Source organism: Oncorhynchus tshawytscha, linkage group LG01 (assembly GCF_018296145.1).
Source record: "Oncorhynchus tshawytscha isolate Ot180627B linkage group LG01, Otsh_v2.0, whole genome shotgun sequence".
Classification (NCBI taxonomy): domain Eukaryota; kingdom Metazoa; phylum Chordata; class Actinopteri; order Salmoniformes; family Salmonidae; genus Oncorhynchus; species Oncorhynchus tshawytscha.
Window position 1 is genome coordinate 13,748,538 of NC_056429.1, and position 22,436 is coordinate 13,770,973.

Sequence of the window (22,436 nt, forward strand, 5' to 3'; positions counted from 1 at the left end):
GATACACTTCTTCTTAATACAACCGCTGTGTTACATTTATTTTTAACGTTACAGAATTCGTTCACTAGTCTATGCTATGAGTCGGCGCTCAGATATTAGCAGTGTCTCCTCTACGTTTGGAGTCCACAGAAACCCAAAATAACCACATAAATATTCCCTTACCTTTGATGTTCTTCGATCAGAAGACGTAGAAGGAGTCATACTTACCCAATACATCGTTTGGTTTCAAGTTGTGCGTCTTTGTATTAGCATATGCTAACAGCTTCAGCTGAAATGCACCCAAAATAACTTCTGCTCCTTCTGGTCCCGCACTCTTGCGCAATCAAACTTCAAAATTACATATTATATGTTGACTAAACTGGTCAAACTAAGTGCAGAATCGAGCAAAATGATGTTTTTATCATGTAAAACAATGATCATCGCGAACAAACGAACCGGCTTCAACTGGTGTCTATTGGAAAAGAACGTTCCCCAAATCGGCCGCGCGCAATAGAGTGCATGTATGTGAGAGTGAACCGGGCATTTTCGCCCGCCAAAGGATGAGGGAGCGCGAAATTCAAACAATGAACGTGCCAATTGAAAGCAGACATCGCGCTGAACAAATACATACTGTTCCCAGATCGGTAGCTGCCTGGGAAGGGTGGGGGCGATGACGTCAAAGTTGACCCAACTTTTCTCTTGACAAGAGAGAGTTTGGGAGAAAGGCTGCCCTGAGAGTTCTGCTTTACATACAGACATAATTTAAACGGTTTTAGAAACTTTAGAGTGTTTTCTATTCAATAATTATTATTATATGCATATATTAGCAATTTTGGAAAAAAATATTTTCAGTTTACTATGGGCACGCACTTCCTCCAACGGGGGCAGTATTGAGCCATAAGCTCAAGAGGTTAAGATCAAATTCTTATTTTTAATGACAGCCTAGGAACAGTGGGTTAACTGCCTGTTCAAGGGCAGAGCGACAGATTTTGTACCTTGTCAGCTCAGGGATTTGAACTTGCAACCTTTCGGTTACTAGTCCAATGCTCTAACCACTAGGCTACACTGCCGTAAGGCAGGTCCTCACCAGACATCACCGGCAACAACGTCGCCTATTGGCACAAACCCACCGTCGCTGGACCAGACAAGACTGGCAAAAAGTGCTCTTCACTGACGAGTCGCGGTTTTGTCTCACCAGGGGTGATGGTCGGATTCGTGTTTATCATGGAAGGAATGAGTGTTATACCGAGGCCTGTACTCTGGAGCGGGATAGATTTGGAGGTGGAGGGCCCGTCATGGCCTGGGAAGGTGTCACAGCATCATCGGACTGAGCTTGTTGCAGGTGTTCTGTGCGTGATTTCCTGCAAGACAGGTATGTCAGTGTTCTGCCATGGCCAGCGAAGATCCCGGATCTCAATCCCATTGAGCATGTCTGTGACCTGTTGGATCAGAGGGTGAGGCCTAGGGCCATTCCCCCCAGAAATGTCTTGCAGGTGCATTGGTGGAAGAGTGGGGTAACCTCTCACAGTAAGAACTGGCAAATCTGGTGCAGTCCATGAGGAGATGCACTGCAGCACTTAATGCAGCTGGTGGCCAGCTGGTGGCCACACCAGATACTGACGGTTACTTTTGATTTTGACCCCCTTTGTTCAGGGACACATTATTCCATTTCTGTTAGTCACATGTCTGTGGAACTTGTTCAGTTTGTCTCAGTTGTTGAATCTTATGTTCATACAAATATTTACACATGTTAGGTTTGCTGAAAATAAATGCAGTTGACAGTGAGAGGATCTTTATTTTGCTGAGTTTATTTACTAAAGTGAAGTAAATTATTTAAAGTAACAAATAATTTAGGAGCAACAATAAAACAAGGCATGTTTTAGCGAGCTATGATGCAAGGGATGATGGTGCTGTTTTTATGGGCTCTAAATATATATGTTTAGGCTTCTTGCAGTGAATTTACAGTCTTCAAACTAACTGAACAAAAATATAAATGCAACATGTAAAGTGTTGGTCCCACGTTTCATGAGCTGAAATAAATAATCCGAGGTTTTCCATACACACAAACATTTCTCTCAAATGTTTTGCACAAATTTGTTTCATCCCTGTTAATGAACATTTCTCTTTTGCAAATATAATCCATCCACCTGACAGATGTGGCATATCAAGAAGTTGATTAAACAGCATGGTCATTACACAGGTGCACTTTGTGCTGAGGACAATAAAAGCCCACTTTAAAGTGTGTAGTTTTGTCACACAACACTATGCCACAGATGTCTCAAGTTGTGAGGGAGTATGCAATTGGCATGGTGACTGCTGAAATGTCTACCAGAGCTGTTGCCAGAGAATTTAATGTTAATTTCTCTACCATAAACTGCCTCCAACATTGTTTGAGAGTTTGGCAGTGCGTCCAACCAGTCTCACAACTGTAGACCACGTGTATCCACTCCAGCCCAGGACATCCACATCCAGCTTCTTCTCGTTCGGGATTGTCTGAGGGGAGGGAGGGAGGGGGGGGGGGTGCTGAGGATTATTTCTGTCGGTAATAAAGCCCTTTTGTTGGGAAAAACTTATTCTGATTGTCTGGGCCTGGCTTTCAAGTGGCTGCACCCCTGCCCAGTCATGTGAATCTTTGAAATTGTTACATTTACCTGGCCTAGAGTTTACTAGGACATGTTTTGTATGGAATATGTGTTTTTCTCCCATTGCATCATAAGATCTGATGAAAAACAACAAAGTGACTCATGCACGTGTCTGGGTTTTCACTCCTCCCTTGTTCTTGATTTATGAATTAAGGTCACTGATTAGTAAGAAAAACCACTAAACAGCAGACACCTGTCCCTCCAGGAAGGGTTAGGCTGTAATAAAAACTGTCTTAAGAACATGAGGCAAAGAAAGGATAGCAGTGCCCCCTAGTGGTGACTGACAGATTGAGAGAAGGAAACAGAGAGAGAGAAAGATGATGAGCTAAGGTTAGAAAAGCAGAGGCATGGACAACTACTGTCTGTCAGTAAGCGGACATAACAGTTGGTATATGAGAAGTGTGTGTTTGTTAAAGTAATTCTGCCTTGTCTATTGGACAGGAATCCATTATTTGAGGTACATGTTGATGTAATTGGATGTATTTCATGTTGGGCCTCCTTTGCTCCAGCAGATGGCAACCCAGACCCATTTTTAAACCCAATGACATTCATTCATGCCATCAGTCAAATCAGTGGAGTACCAAGACAGGTCTTAGTGAGGTCACTTCATAACTATGACTTAGTGAAGAGACACCGGGTGCTGAGTGAAGAGTGTGTATGCATGTGCACACGTGCCTGTGTGTGCAGGTATGCATGTGTCGGTCTGTCTGCAGGATGGTAGGCTAACCCTAATTGGCTAGTGTCTCTTCAGAAGTTTAATACCATCTCAGGTGACCCTTTCAGTACCAAGGAGGACACTACCGTGTACTGTGTATGTATATACTGAACAAAAATATAAACACAACATGAAACCATTTCAATGATTTGACTGAGTTACAGTTCATATAAGGAAATCAGTCAATTTAAATAATTAAATTAGGCCCTAATCTATGGATTTCACATTACTGGGCAGGCGCGCAGCTATGGGTGGGCCTGGGAGGATGTAGGCCCACCCCTTTGGAGACTGGCCCACCCACTGGGGAGCAAGGCCCAGCTTCTTGATATGCCACACCTGTCAGGTGGACAGATTATCTTGGCAAAGGAGAAATGCTCACTAACAGGGATGTAAACAAATTTATGCACAAAATGTTAGTAAAATAAGCTTTTTGTGCGTATTTAAGATTGCTGGGATATTTTATTTCAGCTCATGAAACATGGGACCAACACTTTTCATGTTGCATTTATATTCTTGTTCATGTATATATGTACAGTGGGGCAAAAAAGTATTAGTCAGCCACCAATTGTGCAAGTTCTCCCACTTAAACAGATGAGAGAGGCCTGTAATTTTCATCATGGGTACACTTCAACTATGAAGTCAACTAAATCCAGAAAATCACATTGTAGGATTTTTAATGAATCAATTAGCAAATTATGGTGGAAAATAAGTATTTGGTCACCTACAAACAAGCAAGATTTCTGGCTCTCACAGGCCTGTAACTTCTTCTTTAAGAGGCTCCTCTGTCCTCGTTACCTGTATTAATGGCACCTGTTTGAACTTGTTATCAGTATAAAAGACACCTGTCCACAACCTCAGTCACACTCAACTCCACTATGGCCAAGACCAAAGAGCTGTCAAAGAACACCAGAAACAAAATTGTAGACCTGCACCAGGCTGGGAAGACTGAATCTGCAATAGGTAAGCAGCTTGGTTTGAAGAAATCAACTGTGGGGGCAATTATTAGGAAATGGAAGACATACAAGACCACTGATAATCTCCCTCGATCTGGGGCTCCACGCAAGATCTCACCCCGTGAGGTCAAAATTATCACAAGAACGGTGAGCAAAAATCCCAGAACCACACGGGGGGACCTAGTGAATGACCTGCAGAGAGCTGGGACCAAAGTAACAAAGCCTACCATCAGCAAGGGCATTGAAGATGAAATTTGGCTGGGTTTCAGCATGGGTATGATCCCAAACACACCGCCCGGGCAACGAAGGAGTGGCTTTGTAAAAAGCATTTCAAGGTCCTGGAGTGGCCTAGCCAGTCTCCAGATCTCAACCCCATAGAAAATCTTTGGAGGGAGTTGAAAGTCTGTGTTGCCCAGCAACAGCCCCAAAACATCATTGCTCTAGAGGAGATCTGCATGGAGGAATGGGCCAAAATACCAGCAACACTGTGTGAAAACCTTGTGAAGACTTATAGAAAAAGTTTGATCTCTGTCATTGCCAACAAAGGGTATATAACAAAGTATTGAGATAAACTTTTGTTATTGAACAAATACTTGTTTTCCACCATAATTTGATTAATGATAATAATGATTCATAATGATTCATAACTGTAACTCAGTCAAATTCACATTGTGAATTTCTGGATTTTTTTTCTTCTCATTTTGTCTGTCATAGTTGAAGTGTACCTATGATGAACATTACAGGCCTCTTATCTTTTTAAGTGGGAGAACATGCACAATTGGTGGCTGACTAAATCCTTTTTGTGTGTGTGACACACACTCCACACAAGCTCACATCGTTTCACAGCAACACAATTATAATCAAAGTCATGGACAAGCATTTGGCGAAACACTGTCGATTTCAAATTCAGACATGGTCTTATACACATGAATTAAAAACAAGTTCACAAGCATGCATATTCCACATCAACATGTAACCCCCCTCCTCCACACACACAGGGGCGGACTGAGAACAAAAATTGGCCCTGGCATGTCTAGCACACCGGCCCATTATTAAATAATTATCCTTTTGCTCAGAAAACCCAAGTTAGACAGGCCCACTAGGCAAAAAAATGAACCAGCCCATCTGGCATTTTCATGAAATGCACATAGACACGTCAACAAACTAGGCACACTTGAGGACTGTCCATTTTAGGAATGAAGAAAGAAAGTGAGCAAAGCAGGAAAAGGGAGAGAGAGACCAGGAAGAAAAGCAGATAGACAGACTGACAGACAGAGAGAGATGGAGAGGTTGGATTTTCAGGTTGAACGCTTCTCCATTAAAAGCAGCCATCTGTTGATGGGAGCTGAAGAGGCAAAGAGAAGAGGGAGCTCTCAGCTCTCCCAAAGACTGCAATCTGCCGCCACACACCCCCCCTCCCAGAAAGAGGGGAGGAGGAGGGAAAGAGATGAGCAAGAGAGAGAAAAGGCACAGGGTAGATTCCTTTTCAGCTCTCCCAAAGACTGTAATCTGCTACCACCACCAACCCCCGGGAGGAGGGAGGTAGGGAGGCAGTTTAAGAGAGTGGGAGATAAGCAAGAGAGAGAAGAGGCACGGGGTAGGTTCTGTCTCAGCTCTCATGAAGACTGAAAGACTGCAATCTGCCATCAGGGGAGAGATGAGGTGTATTGTCTATTTACAGATGATCTGGTGCTTCTGTCCCCAACCAAGAAGGCCTACAGCAGCACCTTGATCTTAATGCATGCAGAGCAGAATTAGTAATATACCCGCTAATTATCAAAATACACATAAAGCTGTTCAATTCTTCAACCAGCTAAAAGGAAGCGATGCCCACATATTCCATCACAAAGCCCTCACCTGCAGAGAGATGAACCTAGAGAAGAGTCCACTCAGCCCGCTGGTTCAATGGCTCTGTTCACAAACACAAATAGACTCCACAAAGCCCCAGGACAGCAACACAATTAGACCCAACTAAATCATGAGAAAACTGATTTTCAATGTGTCAAGTAATTTATTTAACAGAGCAAACTGGAATGCTATTTGGCCCTAAACAGAGAGTACACAGTGGCAGAATACCTGACCACTGTGACTGACCCAAAATTAAGGAAAGCTTTTAGTATGTACAGACTCAGTGAGCATAGCCTTGCTATTGAGAAAGGCCGCCTTAGGCAAACCTGGCTCTCAGGAGAAGACAGGCTATGTGCACACAGTCCACAAAATGAGGTGGAAACTGAGCTGCACTTCCTAACCTTCCTCCCCCTACACGTCTCCCTCCCATCTCTCTCTCCCTCCCTGTCTCACGCTCTCTCTCTCTTGCGCCCTCCCCGTCTCGCGCTCTCTCTCTCTCTCCTTCACCGTCGATCTCTCTCTCTCTCTCTCTCTCTCCCTCCCCGTCTCGTTCGCGCTCGCTCTCTCCCCCACCTTCTCTCTCTCTCTCTTCCTCACCTTCTCTCTCGTCTCTCCCTCACCTTCTCTAGCGCTCTCTCCCTCACCTTCTCTTGCTTTCTCTCCCTCCTCGTCTCTCGCTCTCTCTCCCTCCCCGTCTCGTTCTCTCTCCCTCCCCGTCTTGTTCTCTCTCCCTCCCCGTTTCATTCTCTCTCCTTCTCCGTCTCGTTCTCCCTCCGTCTCGTTCTCTCTCTCCCTCTCCGTCTCGTTCTCTCTCTCCCTCTCCGTCTCGTTCTCTCTCCCTCTCCGTCTCGTTCTCTCTCTCCCTCTCCGTCTCGTTCGCTCTCTCCCTCTCCGTCTCGTTCTCTCTCTCCCTCCCCGTCTCGTTCTCTCTCTCCCTCCCCGTCTCGTTCTCTCTCTCCCTCCCCGTCTCGTTCTCTCTCTCCCTCTCCGTCTCGTTTTCTCTCTCTCCCTCCCCGTCTCGTTCTCTCTCCCCCTCCCCGTCTCGTTCTCTCTCCCCCTCCCCGTCTCGTTCTCTCTCCCCCTCCCCGTCTCGTTCTCTCTCCCCCTCCCCGTCTCGTTCTCTCTCCCCCTCCCCGTCTCGTTCTCTCTCCCCCTCCCCGTCTCGTTCTCTCTCCCCCTCCCCGTCTCGTTCTCTCTCCCCCTCCCCGTCTCGTTCTCTCTCCCCCCTCCCCGTCTCTCTCTCTCTCTCTCTCTCTCTCCTCCCGGCTCTCACGCTCTCGCGCTCTCTCTCTCCCTCCCGGCTCTCCCGCTCTCTCTCTCCCCTCCCCGGCTCTCCCGCTCTCTCTCTCCTCCCCGTCTCTCGCTCTCTCTCTCTCTCCCCGTCTCTCGCGCTCTCTCTCTCCCTCCCCAGCTCTCGCACTCTCTCTCTCTCCCTCCCCGTCTCTCGCGCTCTCTCTCCCCCCGTCTCTTGCACTCTCTCTCTCCCTCCCGGCTCTCGCGCTCTCGCTCTCCCTCAACGTCGCTCTCCCTCAACGTCGCTCTCCCTCAACGTCGCTCTCCCTCAACGTCGCTCTCCCTCAACGTCGCTCTCCCTCAACGTCGCTCTCCCTCAACGTCGCTCTCCCTCAACGTCGCTCTCCCTCAACGTCGCTCTCCCTCAACGTCGCTCTCCCTCAACGTCGCTCTCCCTCAACGTCGCTCTCCCTCAACGTCGCTCTCCCTCAACGTCGCTCTCCCTCAACGTCGCTCTCCCTCAACGCCGCTCTCCCTCAACGTCTCCTCAACGTCGCTCGCTCTCGCCCTCCCTCAACGTCGCTCTCTCTCGCTCGCCCTCAACGTCGCTCTCTCTCGCTCGCCCTCAACGTCGCTCTCTCGCTCGCCCGCAACGTCGCTCGCCCTCAACGTCGCTCTCTCTCGCTCTCCCGCACGTCGCTCGCCCTCAACGTCGCTCGCCCTCAACGTCGCTCTCCCGCAACGTCGCTCTCCCTCAACGTCGCTCTCCCTCAACGTCGCTCTCCCGCAACGTCGCTCTCCCGCAACGTCGCTCTCCCTCAACGTCGCTCTCCCTCAACGTCGCTCTCCCGCCCTCAACGTCGCTCTCCCGCAACGTCGCTCTCTCAACGTCGCTCTCTCTCAACGTCGCTCTCTCTCAACGTCGCTCTCTCTCAACGTCGCTCTCCCTCAACGTCGCTCTCCCTCAACGTCGCTCTCTCTCGCTCTCCCTCAACGTCGCTCTCTCTCGCTCTCCCTCAACGTCGCTCTCCCTCTCGCTCTCCCTCAACGCTCGCTCTCCCTCAACGTCGCTCTCCCTCAACGTCGCTCTCCCTCAACGTCGCTCTCCCTCAACGTCGCTCTCCCTCAACGTCGCTCTCCCTCAACGTCGCTCTCAACGTCGCTCTCTCTCTCGCCCTCAACGTCGCTCTCTCTCGCCCTCAACGTCGCTCTCTCTCGCCCTCAACGTCGCTCTCTCTCGCCCTCAACGTCGCTCTCTCTCGCCCTCAAAGTCGCTCTCTCTCGCTCTCCCTCAACGTCGCTCTCTCTCGCTCTCCCTCAACGTCGCTCTCTCTCGCTCTCCCTCAACGTCGCTCTCTCTCGCTCTCCCTCAACGTCGCTCTCTCTCGCTCTCCCTCAAGGTCGCTCTCTCTCGCTCTCCCTCAACGTCGCTCTCTCTCGCTCGCCCTCAACGTCGCTCTCTCTCGCTCTCCCTCAACGTCGCTCTCTCTCGCTCGCCCTCAACGTCGCTCTCTCGCTCGCTCCTCAATGTCGCCCTCTCTCGCTCGCCTCGCTCAACCCTCAACGTCTCTCTCGCTCGCCCTCAACGTCGCTCTCGCTCGCCCTCAACGTCGCTCTCGCTCGCCCTCAACGTCGCTCTCCCGCAACGTCGCTCTCCCGCAACCTCTCCCTCTCTCTCGCTCTCCCGCAACGTCTCTCGCTCTCCCGCAACGTCGCTCTCTCTCGCTCTCCCGCAACGTCGCTCTCTCTCCCGCAACGTCGCTTTCTCTCGCTCTCCCGCAACGTCGCTCTCTCTCGCTCTCCCGCAACGTCGCTCTCTCTCGATCTCCCGCAACGTCGCTCTCTCTCGCTCTCCCGCAACGCCGCTCTCTCTCGCTCTCCCGCAGCGTCGCTCGCTCTCCCGCAACGTCGCTCTCTCTCGCTCTCCCTCAACGTCGCTCGCTCTCGCTCTCCCGCAACGTCGCTCTCTCTCGCTCTCCCCAACGTCGCTCTCTCTCGCTCTCCCGCAACGTCGCTCTCTCTCGCTCTCCCGCAACGTCGCTCTCTCTCGATCTCCCGCAACGTCGCTCTCTCTCGCTCTCCCTCCAAACGTCGCTCGCTCTCAAAAGTCGCTCTCTCTCGCTCTCCCGCAACGTCGCTCGCTCTCGCTCTCCCTCAACGTCGCTCTCTCTCGCTCTCCCTCACCTCTCTCTCGCTCTCCCTCAACGTCGCTCTCTCTCGCTCTCCCGCAACGTCGCTCTCTCTCGCTCTCCCGCAACGTCGCTCTCTCTCGCTCTCCCTCAACGTCGCTCTCTCTCGCTCTCCCGCAACGTCGCTCTCTCTCGCTCGCCCTCAACGTCGCTCTCTCTCGCTCTCCCTCAACGTCGCTCTCTCTCCTCGCCCTCAACGTCGCTCTCTCTCGCTCTCCCTCAACGTCGCTCTCTCTCGCTCGCCCTCAACGTCGCTCTCTCTCGCTCGCCCTCAACGTCGCTCTCTCGCTCGCCCTCAACGTCGCTCTCTCGCTCGCCCTCAACGTCGCTCTCTCGCTCTCCCTCAACGTCGCTCTCTCTCGCTCTCCCGCAACGTCGCTCGCTCTCGCTCTCCCGCAACGTCGCTCTCTCGCTCGCCCTCAACGTCGCTCTCTCGCTCGCCCTCAACGTCGCTCTCCCTCAGCGTCGCTCTCCCGCACCTCAACGTCGCTCTCTCTCGCTCTCCCTCAATGTCGCTCTCTCTCACCCTCAACATCGCTCTCTCTCTCCTCCCTCCCTCCCGGCTCTCGCTCTCGCTCGCCCTCAACGTCGCTCGCCCTCAACGTCGCTCTCTCTCGCTCTCCCTCAACATCGCTCTCTCGCTCTCCCTCAACGTCACTCTCTCTCGCTCTCCCTCAACGTCGCTCTCTCTCACCCTCAACATCGCTCTCCCTCTCTCCCTCCCCGGCTCTCGCTCGCCCTCAACGTCGCTCGCCCTCAATGTCGCTCTCTCGCTCTCCCTCAATGTCGCTCTCTCTCGCTCTCCCTCAATGTCGCCCTCTCTCGCTCTCCCTCAATGTCGCCCTCTCTCGCTCTCCCTCAATGAATCAAATCAAATCAAATCAAATTTATTTATATAGCCCTTCGTACATCAGCTGATATCTCAAAGTGCTGTACAGAAACCCAGCCTAAAACCCCAAACAGCAAGCAATGCAGGTGTAGAAGCACGGTGGCTAGGAAAAACTCCCTAGAAAGGCCAAAACCTAGGAAGAAACCTGAGAGGAACCAGGCTATGTGGAGTGGCCAGTCCTCTTCTGGCTGTGCCGGGTGGAGATTATAACAGAACATGGCCAAGATGTTCAAATGTTCATAAATGACCAGTATGGTTGAATAATAATAAGGCAGAACAGTTGAAACTGGAGCAGCAGCACGGTCAGGTGGACTGGGGACAGCAAGGAGTCATCATGTCAGGTAGTCCTGGGGCATGGTCCTAGGGCTCAGGTCCTCCGAGAGAGAGAAAGAAAGAGAGAATTAGAGAGAGCATATGTGGGTGGCCAGTCCTCTTCTGGCTGTGCCGGGTGGAGATTATAACAGAACATGGCCAAGATGTTCAAATGTTCATAAATGACCAGCATGGTCCAATAATAATAAGGCAGAACAGTTGAAACTGGAGCAGCAGCACAGTCAGGTGGAAGTTGAAACTGGAGCAGCAGCATGGCCAGGTGGACTGGGGACAGCAAGGAGTCATCATGTCAGGTAGTCCTGGGGCATGGTCCTAGGGCTCAGGTCAGTTGAAACTGGAACAGCAGCATGGCCAGGTGGACTGGGGACAGCAAGGAGTCATCATGTCAGGTAGTCCTGGAGCTCAGGTCCTAGGGCTCAGGTCCTCCGAGAAAGAGAAAGAAAGAGAGAAGGAGAGAATTAGAGAAACGCACTTAGATTCACACAGGACACCGAATAGGACAGGAGAAGTACTCCAGATATAACAAACTGACCCCAGCCCCCCGACACATAAACTACTGCAGCATAAATACTGGAGGCTGAGACAGGAGGGGTCAGGAGACACTGTGGCCCCATCCGAGGTCACCCCCGGACAGGGCCAAACAGGAAGGATATATGTCGCTCTCTCTCGCTCTCCCTCAATGTCGCTCTCTCTCGCTCGCCCTCAATGTCGCTCTCTCTCGCTCGCCCTCAACGTCGCTCTCTCTCGCTCGCCCTCAACGTCGCTCTCTCGCTCGCCCTCAACGTCGCTCTCTCGCTCGCCCTCAACGTCGCTCTCCCTCATTGTCGCTCTCCCGCAACGTCGCTCGCCCTCAACGTCGCTCTCTCTTGCTCTCCCTCAACGTCGCTCTCTCTCGCTCTCCCTCAATGTCGCTCTCTCTCACCCTCAACATCGCTCTCTCTCTCCCTCCCCGGCTCTCGCGCTCTCGCTCGCCCTCAACGTCGCTCGCCCTCAACGTCGCTCTCTCTCGCTCTCCCTCAACATCGCTCTCTCGCTCTCCCTCAACATCACTCTCTCTCGCTCTCCCTCAATGTCGCTCTCTCTCACCCTCAACATCGCTCTCTCTCTCCCTCCCCGGCTCTCGCGCTCTCGCTCGCCTTCAACGTCGCTCGCCCTCAACGTCGCTCGCCCTCAACGTCGCTCGCCCTCAATGTCGCTCTCTCTCGCTCTCCCTCAATGTCGCTCTCTCTCGCTCTCCCTCAATGTCGCTCTCTCTCGCTCTCCCTCAATGTCCCGCTCTCTCGCTCTCCCTCAATGTCGCTCTCTCTCGCTCGCCCTCAATGTCGCTCTCTCTCGCTCTCCCTCAATGTCCCGCTCTCTCGCTCTCCCTCAATGTCGCTCTCTCTCGCTCGCCCTCAGTCGCTCTCTCTCGCTCGCCCTCAACGTCGCTCTCGCTCGCTCGCCCTCCCCGTCTCGTTCTCTCTCCCCCTCCCCGTCTCGTTCTCTCTCACCCTCAACATCGCTCTCTCTCTCCCTCCCCGGCTCTCGCGCTCTCGCTCGCCCTCAACGTCGCTCGCCCTCAACTTCGCTCTCCCTCAACGTCGCTCTCTCTCGCTCTCCCTCAACATCGCTCTCTCGCTCTCCCTCAACGTCGCTCTCTCTCGCTCGCCCTCAGCGTCGCTCGCCCTCAACGTCGCTCGCCCTCAATGTCGCTCTCTCTCGCTCTCCCTCAATGTCGCTCTCTCTCGCTCTCCCTCAATGTCGCTCTCTCTCGCTCTCCCTCAATGTCGCTCTCTCTCGCTCTCCCTCAATGTCGCTCTCTCTCGCTCGCCCTCAATGTCGCTCTCTCTCGCTCGCCCTCAATGTCGCTCTCTCTCGCTCGCCCTCAATGTCGCTCTCTCTCGCTCGCCCTCAATGTCGCTCTCTCTCGCTCGCCCTCAACGTCGCTCTCTCTCTCCCTCCCGGCTCTCGCGCTCTCGCTCTCCCTCAACGTCGCTCTCCCTCAACGTCGCTCTCCCTCAACGTCGCTCTCTCTCGCTCTCCCTCAACGTCGCTCTCTCTCGCTCTCCCTCAACGCCGCTCGCCCTCAACGTCGCTCGCTCTCTCTCTCTCTCTCTCAACGCCGCTCGCCCTCAACGTCGCTCGCTCTCTCTCTCTCTCAACGTCGCTCTCCCTCAACGTCGCTCTCCCTCAACGTCGCTCTCCCTCAACGTCGCTCTCCCTCAACGTCGCTCTCCCTCAACGTCGCTCTCCCTCAACGTCGCTCTCCCTCAACGTCGCTCTCCCTCAACGTCGCTCGCCCTCAACGTCGCTCGCTCTCTCGCTCGCCCTCAACGTCGCTCTCTCTCGCCCTCAACGTCGCTCTCTCTCTCGCCCTCAACGTCGCTCGCCCTCAACGTCGCTCTCTCTCGCCCTCAACGTCGCTCTCTCTCGCCCTCAAAGTCGCTCTCTCTCACTCTCCCTCAACGTCGCCCTCAACGTCTCTCTCGCTCGCCCTCAACGTCGCTCTCTCTCGCTCGCCCTCAACGTCGCTCTCTCTCGCTCTCCCTCAACGTCGCTCTCTCTCGCTCTCCCTCAACGTCGCTCTCTCTCGCTCTCCCTCAACGTCGCTCTCTCTCGCTCGCCCTCAACGTCGCTCTCTCTCGCTCGCCCTCAACGTCTCGCTCGCTCTCTCTCGCTCGCCCTCAACGTCGCTCTCGCTCGCCCTCAACGTCGCTCTCGCTCGCCCTCAACGTCGCTCGCTCTCCCGCAACGTCGCTCTCCCGCAACGTCGCTCTCTCTCCCTCTCCTGCAACGTCTCTCGCTCTCCCGCAACGTCGCTCTCTCTCGCTCTCCCGCAACGTCGCTCTCTCTCGCTCTCCCGCAACGTCGCTCTCTCTCGCTCTCCCGCAGCGTCGCTCTCTCTCGCTCTCCGCAGCGTCGCTCACTCTCCCGCATAGCGTCGCTCTCTCTCGCTCTCCCTCAACGTCGCTCTCTCTCGCTCTCCCTCAACGTCGCTCTCTCGCGCTCAACCTCAACGTCGCTCTCGCTCGCCCTCAATGTCGCTCTCGCTCGCCCTCAATGTCGCTCTCTCTCGCTCGCCCTCAACGTCGCTCTCTCGCTCGCCCTCAACGTCGCTCTCTCTCGCTCTCAACGTCGCTCGCTCTCCCGCAACGTCGCTCTCCCGCAACGTCGCTCTCCCGCAACGTCGCTCTCCCGCAACGTCGCTCTCCCGCAACATCGCTCTCCCGCAACGTCGCTCTCCCGCAACGTCGCTCTCCCGCAACGTCGCTCTCCCGCAACGTCGCTCTCCCGCAACGTCGCTCTCCCGCAACGTCGCTCTCTCTCGCTCTCCCGCAACGTCGCTCTCTCTCGCTCTCCCGCAGCGTCGCGCTCTCTCGCTCGCCCTCAACGTCGCTCTCTCTCGCTCGCCCTCAACGTCGCTCTCTCTCGCTCTCCCTCAACGTCGCTCTCTCTCGCTCGCCCTCAACGTCGCTCTCTCTCGCTCGCCCTCAACGTCGCTCTCGCTCGCTCGCCCTCAACGTCGCTCTCTCTCGCTCGCCCTCAACGTCGCTCTCTCGCTCGCCCTCAACGTCGCTCTCCCTCAGCGTCGCTCTCCCGCAACGTCGCTCGCCCTCAACGTCGCTCTCTCTCGCTCTCCCTCAATGTCGCTCTCTCTCACCCTCAACATCGCTCTCTCTCTCCCTCCCGGCTCTCGCGCTCTCGCTCGCCCTCAACGTCGCTCGCCCTCAACGTCGCTCTCTCTCGCTCTCCCTCAACATCGCTCTCTCGCACTCCCTCAACATCACTCTCTCTCGCTCTCCCTCAATGTCGCTCTCTCTCACCCTCAACATCGCTCTCTCTCTCCCTCCCGGCTCTCGCGCTCTCGCTCGCCTTCAACGTCGCTCGCCCTCAACGTCGCTCGCCCTCAATGTCGCTCTCTCTCGCTCTCCCTCAATGTCGCTCTCTCTCGCTCTCCCTCAATGTCGCTCTCTCTCGCTCTCCCTCAATGTCGCTCTCTCTCGCTCTCCCTCAATGTCGCTCTCTCTCGCTCTCCCTCAATGTCGCTCTCTCTCGCTCGCCCTCAATGTCGCTCTCTCTCGCTCTCCCTCAATGTCGCTCTCTCTCGCTCTCCCTCAATGTCGCTCTCTCTCGCTCTCCCTCAATGTCCCGCTCTCTCGCTCTCCCTCAATGTCGCTCTCTCTCGCTCGCCCTCAGTCGCTCTCTCTCGCTCGCCCTCAACGTCGCTCTCGCTCGCTCGCCCTCCCCGTCTCGTTCTCTCTCCCCCTCCCCGTCTCGTTCTCTCTCACCCTCCCCGTCTCGTTCTCTCTCACCCTCAACATCGCTCTCTCTCTCCCTCCCGGCTCTCGCGCTCTCGCTCGCCCTCAACGTCGCTCGCCCTCAACCGCTCTCCCTCAACGTCGCTCTCTCTCGCTCTCCCTCAACATCGCTCTCTCGCTCTCCCTCAACGTCGCTCTCTCTCGCTCGCCCTCAACGTCGCTCGCCCTCAACGTCGCTCGCCCTCAATGTCGCTCTCTCTCGCTCTCCCTCAATGTCGCTCTCTCTCGCTCTCCCTCAATGTCGCTCTCTCTCGCTCTCCCTCAATGTCGCTCTCTCTCGCTCTCCCTCAATGTCGCTCTCTCTCGCTCGCCCTCAATGTCGCTCTCTCTCGCTCGCCCTCAATGTCGCTCTCTCTCGCTCGCCCTCAATGTCGCTCTCTCTCGCTCGCCCTCAATGTCGCTCTCTCTCGCTCGCCCTCAACGTCGCTCTCTCTCTCCCTCCCGGCTCTCGCGCTCTCGCTCTCCCTCAACGTCGCTCTCCCTCAACGTCGCTCTCCCTCAACGTCGCTCTCTCTCGCTCTCCCTCAACGTCGCTCTCTCTCGCTCTCCCTCAACGCCGCTCGCCCTCAACGTCGCTCTCTCTCTCTCTCTCTCAACGTCGCTCGCTCTCTCTCTCTCTCAACGTCGCTCTCCCTCGCTCTCCCTCAACGTCGCTCTCCCTCAACGTCGCTCTCCTCAACGTCGCTCTCCCTCAACGTCGCTCTCCCTCAACGTCGCTCGCCCTCAACGTCGCTCGCTCTCTCGCTCGCCCTCAACGTCGCTCTCGCTCGCCCTCAACGTCGCTCTCTCTCGCCCTCAACGTCGCTCTCTCTTGCCCTCAACGTCGCTCTCTCTCGCCCTCAAAGTCGCTCTCTCTCACTCTCCCTCAACGTCGCCCTCAACGTCTCTCTCGCTCTCCCGCAACGTCGCTCTCTCTCGCTCTCCCGCAGCGTCGCTCGCTCTCCCGCAGCGTCGCTCTCTCTCGCTCTCCCGCAACGTCGCTCTCTCTCGCTCTCCCGCAACGTCGCTCTCTCTCGCTCTCCCTCAACGTCGCTCTCTCTCGCTCGCCCTCAACGTCTCGCTCGCTCTCTCTCTCGCCCTCAACGTCGCTCTCGCTCGCCCTCAACGTCGCTCTCGCTCGCCCTCAACGTCGCTCGCTCTCCCGCAACGTCGCTCTCCCGCAACGTCGCTCTCTCTCCCTCTCCTCCCTCGCTCTCAACGTCGCTCTCTCTCCTCTCCCGCAACGTCGCTCGCTCTCCCGCAACTCTCTCTCGCTCTCCCGCAACGTCGCTCTCTCTCGCTCTCCGCAACATCGCTCTCCTCGCTCTCGTCGCTCTCTCTCGCTCTCCCGCAACATCGCTCTCTCTCTCTCTCGCTCTCCCCGCAACGTCGCTCTCTCTCGCTCTCCCTCTCTCGCTCAACCTCAACGTCGCTCTCTCCCTCAATGTCGCTCTCCTCGCTCTCCCTCAACGTCGCTCTCTCTCGCTCTCCCTCAACGTCGCTCTCCTCGCTCAACCTCTCCCTCTCCCGCTCACGTCGCTCTCTCTCGCTCTCCCTCCCTCAACGCTCTCCTCTCAACGTCGCTCTCCGCTCGCTCTCCCTCAACCGCTCTCCTCAACGCGCTCTCCCTCAACGTCGCTCTCCCGCAACGTCGCTCGCTCTCCCGCAATGTCGCTCTCCTCGCTCGCTCTCCCCGCAACGTCGCTCTCTCTCGCTCTCCCGCAACGTCGCTCTCTCTCGCTCTCCCGCAACGTCGCTCTCTCTCGCTCTCCGCTCGCCTCTCTCTCGCTCTCCCGCAACGTCGCTCTCTCGCTCTCCCGCAACGTCGCGCTCTCTCGCTCTCCCGCTCTCCTCTCCCTCAACGTCGCTCTCTCCGCTCCTCACGTCGCTCTCCCGCTCTCACGTCGCTCTCCCGCAACGTCGCTCTCCCGCAACGTCGCTCTCCCGCAACGTCGCTCTCCCGCAACGTCGCTCTCCCGCAACGTCGCTCTCCCGCACGCTCTCCCGCTCGCTCTCCCGCTCGCTCTCCCCGCAACGTCGCTCTCCGCAACGTCGGCTCTCCCGCAACGTCGCTCTCCCCGCAACTCGCTCTCCCGCAACGTCGCTCTCCCGCAACGTCGCTCTCCCGCAACGTCGCTCTCCCGCAAACGTCGCTCTCTCTCGCTCTCCTCGCCCTCTCTCGCTCTCCCGCACGTCGCTCTCTCTCGCTCTCCCTCAACGTCGCTCTCTCTCGCTCTCCCTCAACGTCGCTCTCTCTCGCTCTCCCTCAACGTCGCTCTCTCTCGCTCGCCCTCAACGTCGCTCTCTCTCGCTCGCCCTCAACGTCGCTCTCGCTCGCTCGCCCTCAACGTCGCTCTCTCTCGCTCGCCATCAACGTCGCTCTCTCTCGCTCGCCATCAACGTCGCTCTCCCTCAGCGTCGCTCTCCCGCAGCGTCGCTCGCCCTCAACGTCGCTCTCTCTTGCTCTCCCTCAACGTCGCTCTCTCTCGCTCTCCCTCAATGTCGCTCTCTCTCACCCTCAACATCGCTCTCTCTCCCCTCCCGGCTCTCGCGCTCTCGCTCGCCCTCAACGTCGCTCTCCCTCAACGTCGCTCTCTCTCGCTCTCCCTCAACATCGCTCTCTCGCTCTCCCTCAACGTCGCTCTCTCGCTCGCCCTCAACGTCGCTCGCCCTCAACGTCGCTCGCCCTCAATGTCGCTCTCTCTCGCTCTCCCTCAATGTCGCTCTCTCTCAATGTCGCTCTCTCTCGCTCTCCCTCAATGTCGCTCTCTCTCGCTCTCCCTCAATGTCGCTCTCTCTCCAGCTCGCCCTCAATGTCGCTCTCTCGCTCGCCTTCAACGTCGCTCTCTCTCGCACGCCCTCAACGTCGCTCTCGCTCGCTCGCCCACAACGTCGCTCTCTCTCGCTCGCCGTCAACGTCTCTCGCTCGCCCTCAGCGTCGCTCTCCCTCAGCGTCGCTCTCCAACAACGTCGCTCTCCCTCAATGTCGCTCGCCCTCAACGTCGCTCTCCCTCAACGTTGCTCTCTCTCGCTCTCCCTCAACGTCGCTCTCTCTCGCTCCCTCAACGTCGCTCTCTCTCGCTCTCCCTCAACGTCGCTCTCTCTTGCTCTCCCTCAACGTCGCTCTCTCTCGCTCTCCCTCAATGTCGCTCTCTCTCACCCTCCCTCAATGTCGCTCTCTCTCACCCTCAACATCGCTCTCTCTCTCCTCCCGGCTCTCGCGCTCTCGCTCTCCTCCACGTCGCTCGCCCTCAACGTCGCTCTCCCTCAGCGTCGCTCTCCCTCAACGTCGCTCGCCCTCAACGTCGCTCTCCCTCAACGTCGCTCTCTCTCGCTCTCCCTCAACGTCGCTCTCTCTCGCTCTCCCTCAACGTCGCTCTCTCTCGCTCGCCCTCAACGTCGCTCGCCCTCCGTCGCTCGCCCTCAACGTCGCTCGCCCTCAACGTCGCTCTCTCTTGCTCGCCCTCCCCGTCTCGCGCTCTCTCTCTTGCTTTCCTCTTCTCCCAACCTTCCCTTTTCTCAGTCCCCCATATTCAGATGCCACTTATTTTAACTACCTCTCCCGCTCAAACATGGACAGACACCACTATTTTAGGGATTTGCGTTGGATTGGCTTGTGTATTGTAATTCCCAACAAGGTGCAGTTCTAACAAATGTCCACACGGGAGCATTGTTAGTCCAATACTTGAAGTAGCAGGGTAGATGCTGCAGCCAATTTATTTTGTTATTGTACAGTTTGAGTTTTTATCAATACCTATTTACTTACTTACACTTTATTTTGATAAATAAGTTCAAATAATTCATAATTTCCCTGAAAGTATTTACAAAACTATATTAAACATTTTACACAATTGGGGAACTATTATATAAAATGTAATACAATTTATAGTACAAATCTAGAAAATGCTTGATTTCCAGAAGAGTAGTGTGGCATCAGATGTTCACCATTTTTACTTTAATTTCCTCACTTTTTTAAATTCAAAACATAGCCTTTTCCATCAAGAAGGGTCAAAGATATTTAGTTGTCTTGTTATCCTGTTTGGTTTGAACCTTTTTAGAGTAAACTTCAACCACTATTTTTACAGTGTGATGTTTTCAGATATTCTGTTTATCACGTTAATTTTCTTTGCCTTAACCCTCTCATTCAATGGCTCTGATTTGCCCTGTTAAGAGCATGCTTTTCTCAGACAAGTGACAGATTAATTGCACTGTGTGTGTTTCCCCCCTCACCTATACTCGAAATGCATATAGTTACAAACAAATTGAATTCCGTTGTGACTTTGTGACGAGGCCTTTTGAATTAAACCTGGCTGCATTAGAGCATATTCCATTAATAAAACAATGGCCTATTTTTTGAAGTAAGCCTTTGGATTCTACGATAATGCCGTAGTTTCGAATAGACTGGGCCTACTAATGTAAACAAACTCTACTAATGTAAACAAACTCTCAATAGGAAATGTATAAGCCTCATGCATTGTACCAAGGACTGAAAAGTGTCCTACAGCTGCTTGCTGTTCGACACGTCTGGGGCTGCGGATGGCCTGGTATTGTCAGCTAAATGGGATCATGAACGGCTGAAAAGTGTTTGAGAATGAACAGAAAATAATTTTCACAAGTGGATGATTACTTCTGCCACATCCTAACCCAACTCCCGGAGAATGCCCCAGATTTTCAGACCCGTATTCACAGCGGATCCCAACCTAGACTGGAGGCCTTTTCTTAAAGGGGCAGCCCCTTTCCTTTTGACAAATTGTCTTCCCAATCTCTTGATTTCCTGGTTTGAATCTCTCATATCCCACATTATTTCCCATTGAGTTCCGTGAATAGGCGATTGATTATGGAGCTTCCAGATGTTAGTGGTCATTGGCTATCTGACCATGCTAACATTTTCCAAGGGAAGAAGAGACTGGAGGAAAACGTTGGCTTGGTTTTCTCATGACCTATTTTTATTATCATCCGTTGCATAATGCTTCTACAATTTGGCCGATCACAGTTGGTATTTGCCAGCCATAAAATACCCTGTTGTCACAATATTCATTATAAAATATTTTCGATAAGAACACGTCGATTTATGTTCCCAGTGAATTATGGTTGTCTATAATCTTTGGAAATATTTTTTGAAAAGAGCGGCTTAATTTGTATCTTTATAAACAGCCTATATTGGTCACCTTGTAATCACCTTAATTTGTATCTTTATAAACAGCCTATATTGGTCACCTTGTAATCACCTTAATTTGTATCTTTATAAACAGCCTATATTTGTCACCTTGTAATCACCTTCATTTGTATCTTTATAAACAGCCTATATTGGTCACCTTGTAATCACCTTAATTTGTATCTTTATAAACAGCCTATATTGGTCACCTTGTAATCACCTTAATTTGTATCTTTATAAACAGCCTATATTGGTCACCTTGTAATCACCTTAATTTGTATCTTTATAAACAGCCTATATTGGTCACCTTGTAATCACCTTAATTTGTACTTTATAAACAGCCTATATTGGTCACCTTGTAATCACCTTAATTTGTATCTTTATAAACAGCCTATATTGGTCACCTTGTAATCACCTTCATTTGTATCTTTATAAACAGCCTATATTGGTCACCTTGTAATCACCTTCATTTGTATCTTTATAAACAGCCTATATTGGTCACCTTGTAATCACCTTAATTTGAGTGTTTTAATATGCCTAGTTTAAAGGTATTAAAATTCACATATTAATCGAGACATCTTGTCATTTTTATATGGAACTTGTTTTTAATTTTACATGTATTGAATTGAATTTATAGTGAATTGAATTTGATTTGTATTATGATTAGTCAAATCTAGGCTATAATCCTAACATTGGTAAATTAATTTGATTTACTGCTTTACAATAATAAAACATTGTTAAAATTGTTAAAATGTTTGTATTTGTAGGTACCTTTATGCTTTGGGACAGAGAGTTTGGAAACGTTGGAAAAGAAGATATTTGGTTCTTGTCCAGGTATGTTAAATGTCAGGATTCATTTGGGTCTTGTCCAGGTATGTTAAATGTCAGGATTCATTTGGGTCTTGTCCAGGTATGTTAAATGCCAGGATTAATTTGGGTCTTGTCCAGGTATGTTAAATGTCAGGATTAATTTGGGTCTTGTCCAGGTATGTTAAATGTCAGGATTCATTTGGGTCTTGTCCAGGTATGTTAAATGTCAGGATTCATTTGGGTCTTGTCCAGGTATGTTAAATGTCAGGATTCATTTGGGTCTTGTCCAGGTATGTTAAATGCCAGGATTAATTTGGGTCTTGTCCAGGTATGTTAAATGTCAGGATTAATTTGGGTCTTGTCCAGGTATGTTAAATGTCAGGATTCATTTGGGTCTTGTCCAGGTATGTTAAATGTCAGGATTCATTTGGGTCTTGTTCTATTCAGAAGATTAACATATTTGAATAAGTCTACTTGCCAAATGTATAGCTTCTAAGTAAATACATGCTTTTTTTCTAGTGGACTTTAATAGCATTTTCTTGGTGCTGCTTCATTTTTCTGTTAAAATGGTATTTTCATAACTTTTGCATTCCATTCTCATTGCTTTCGGTCTGGTCTTAAGAGCTGACATTTCTTCTAGTGAATTAACTTTGTTCTAAGCTGTTATGGCACTTCAATCTGTTCTTGCTGCATGTTGTTGAAGCTTTAATTGACAAACGAAAGTTTCCATTTTGAAATCTTGAAGCAACACATATTGACCATTGCTAATTATGTCAATCTATAAACGGGAGACAAAAACAGTTGTTGAATGAAATGCAAGGATATATTTTGGACATTACAACCTCTTTTACTATCTCAACTGATTCCCATATTTAAAAAGCATAGTGTGATATATATTTTTTATGATTCCATTTTATACAGAGTGTGTGAACCCTTAACTGTTGCAGGTCAGCCAATACACCTTTGCAATGTGCAGCTACAGAGAGAGGAAGTCTGAGCCCCATGAACTGATGCAGCTAGAAGGCTACACTGTGGACTACTCCGACCCCCAGCCTGGTGCGCACAAACAAACAAACACACACATATATCCTTCTTATCTCTTATGTTATGTCTGTCTGTCACTGTCTCCGTCTGTCTCCGTCTGTCTCTCTCTGTCTCTCTGTCGCTGTCTGTCACTGTATGTCTGTCTGTCTCTGTCTCTCTGTCTGTGTCGGTGTCTCTCTGTATCTCTCTGTCAGTCTCTCTGTCAGTCTGTCTCTGTCAGTCTGTCTCGGTCAGTCAGTCTGTCTTTGTCAGTCACTGTCTGTCTGTCACTCTCTGTCTGTCTGTCACTCTCTGTCTGTCTGTCACTCTGTCTGTCTCTGTCTGTCACTCTCTGTCTGTCTCTGTCAGTATGTCTGTCTGTCTCTGTCA

At 52.3% G+C, this 22,436-nt stretch overlaps 1 protein-coding gene across 8 annotated transcripts in view; it reads left to right on the forward strand.

Annotated features, from left to right (window-relative positions):
• cadps2 (Ca++-dependent secretion activator 2) overlaps positions 1-22,436 on the forward strand; it is a 274,943-nt gene that overhangs the window by 116,674 nt on the left and 135,833 nt on the right. For all 8 annotated transcript variants that reach the window (XM_024382391.2, XM_024382574.2, XM_024382104.2 and 5 more), the window contains exons 9-10: positions 20,981-21,047; positions 21,971-22,079. In XM_024382391.2, coding sequence (XP_024238159.1) covers positions 20,981-21,047; positions 21,971-22,079 — 176 coding nt within the window. The remainder of the gene's footprint in view (positions 1-20,980; positions 21,048-21,970; positions 22,080-22,436) is intronic.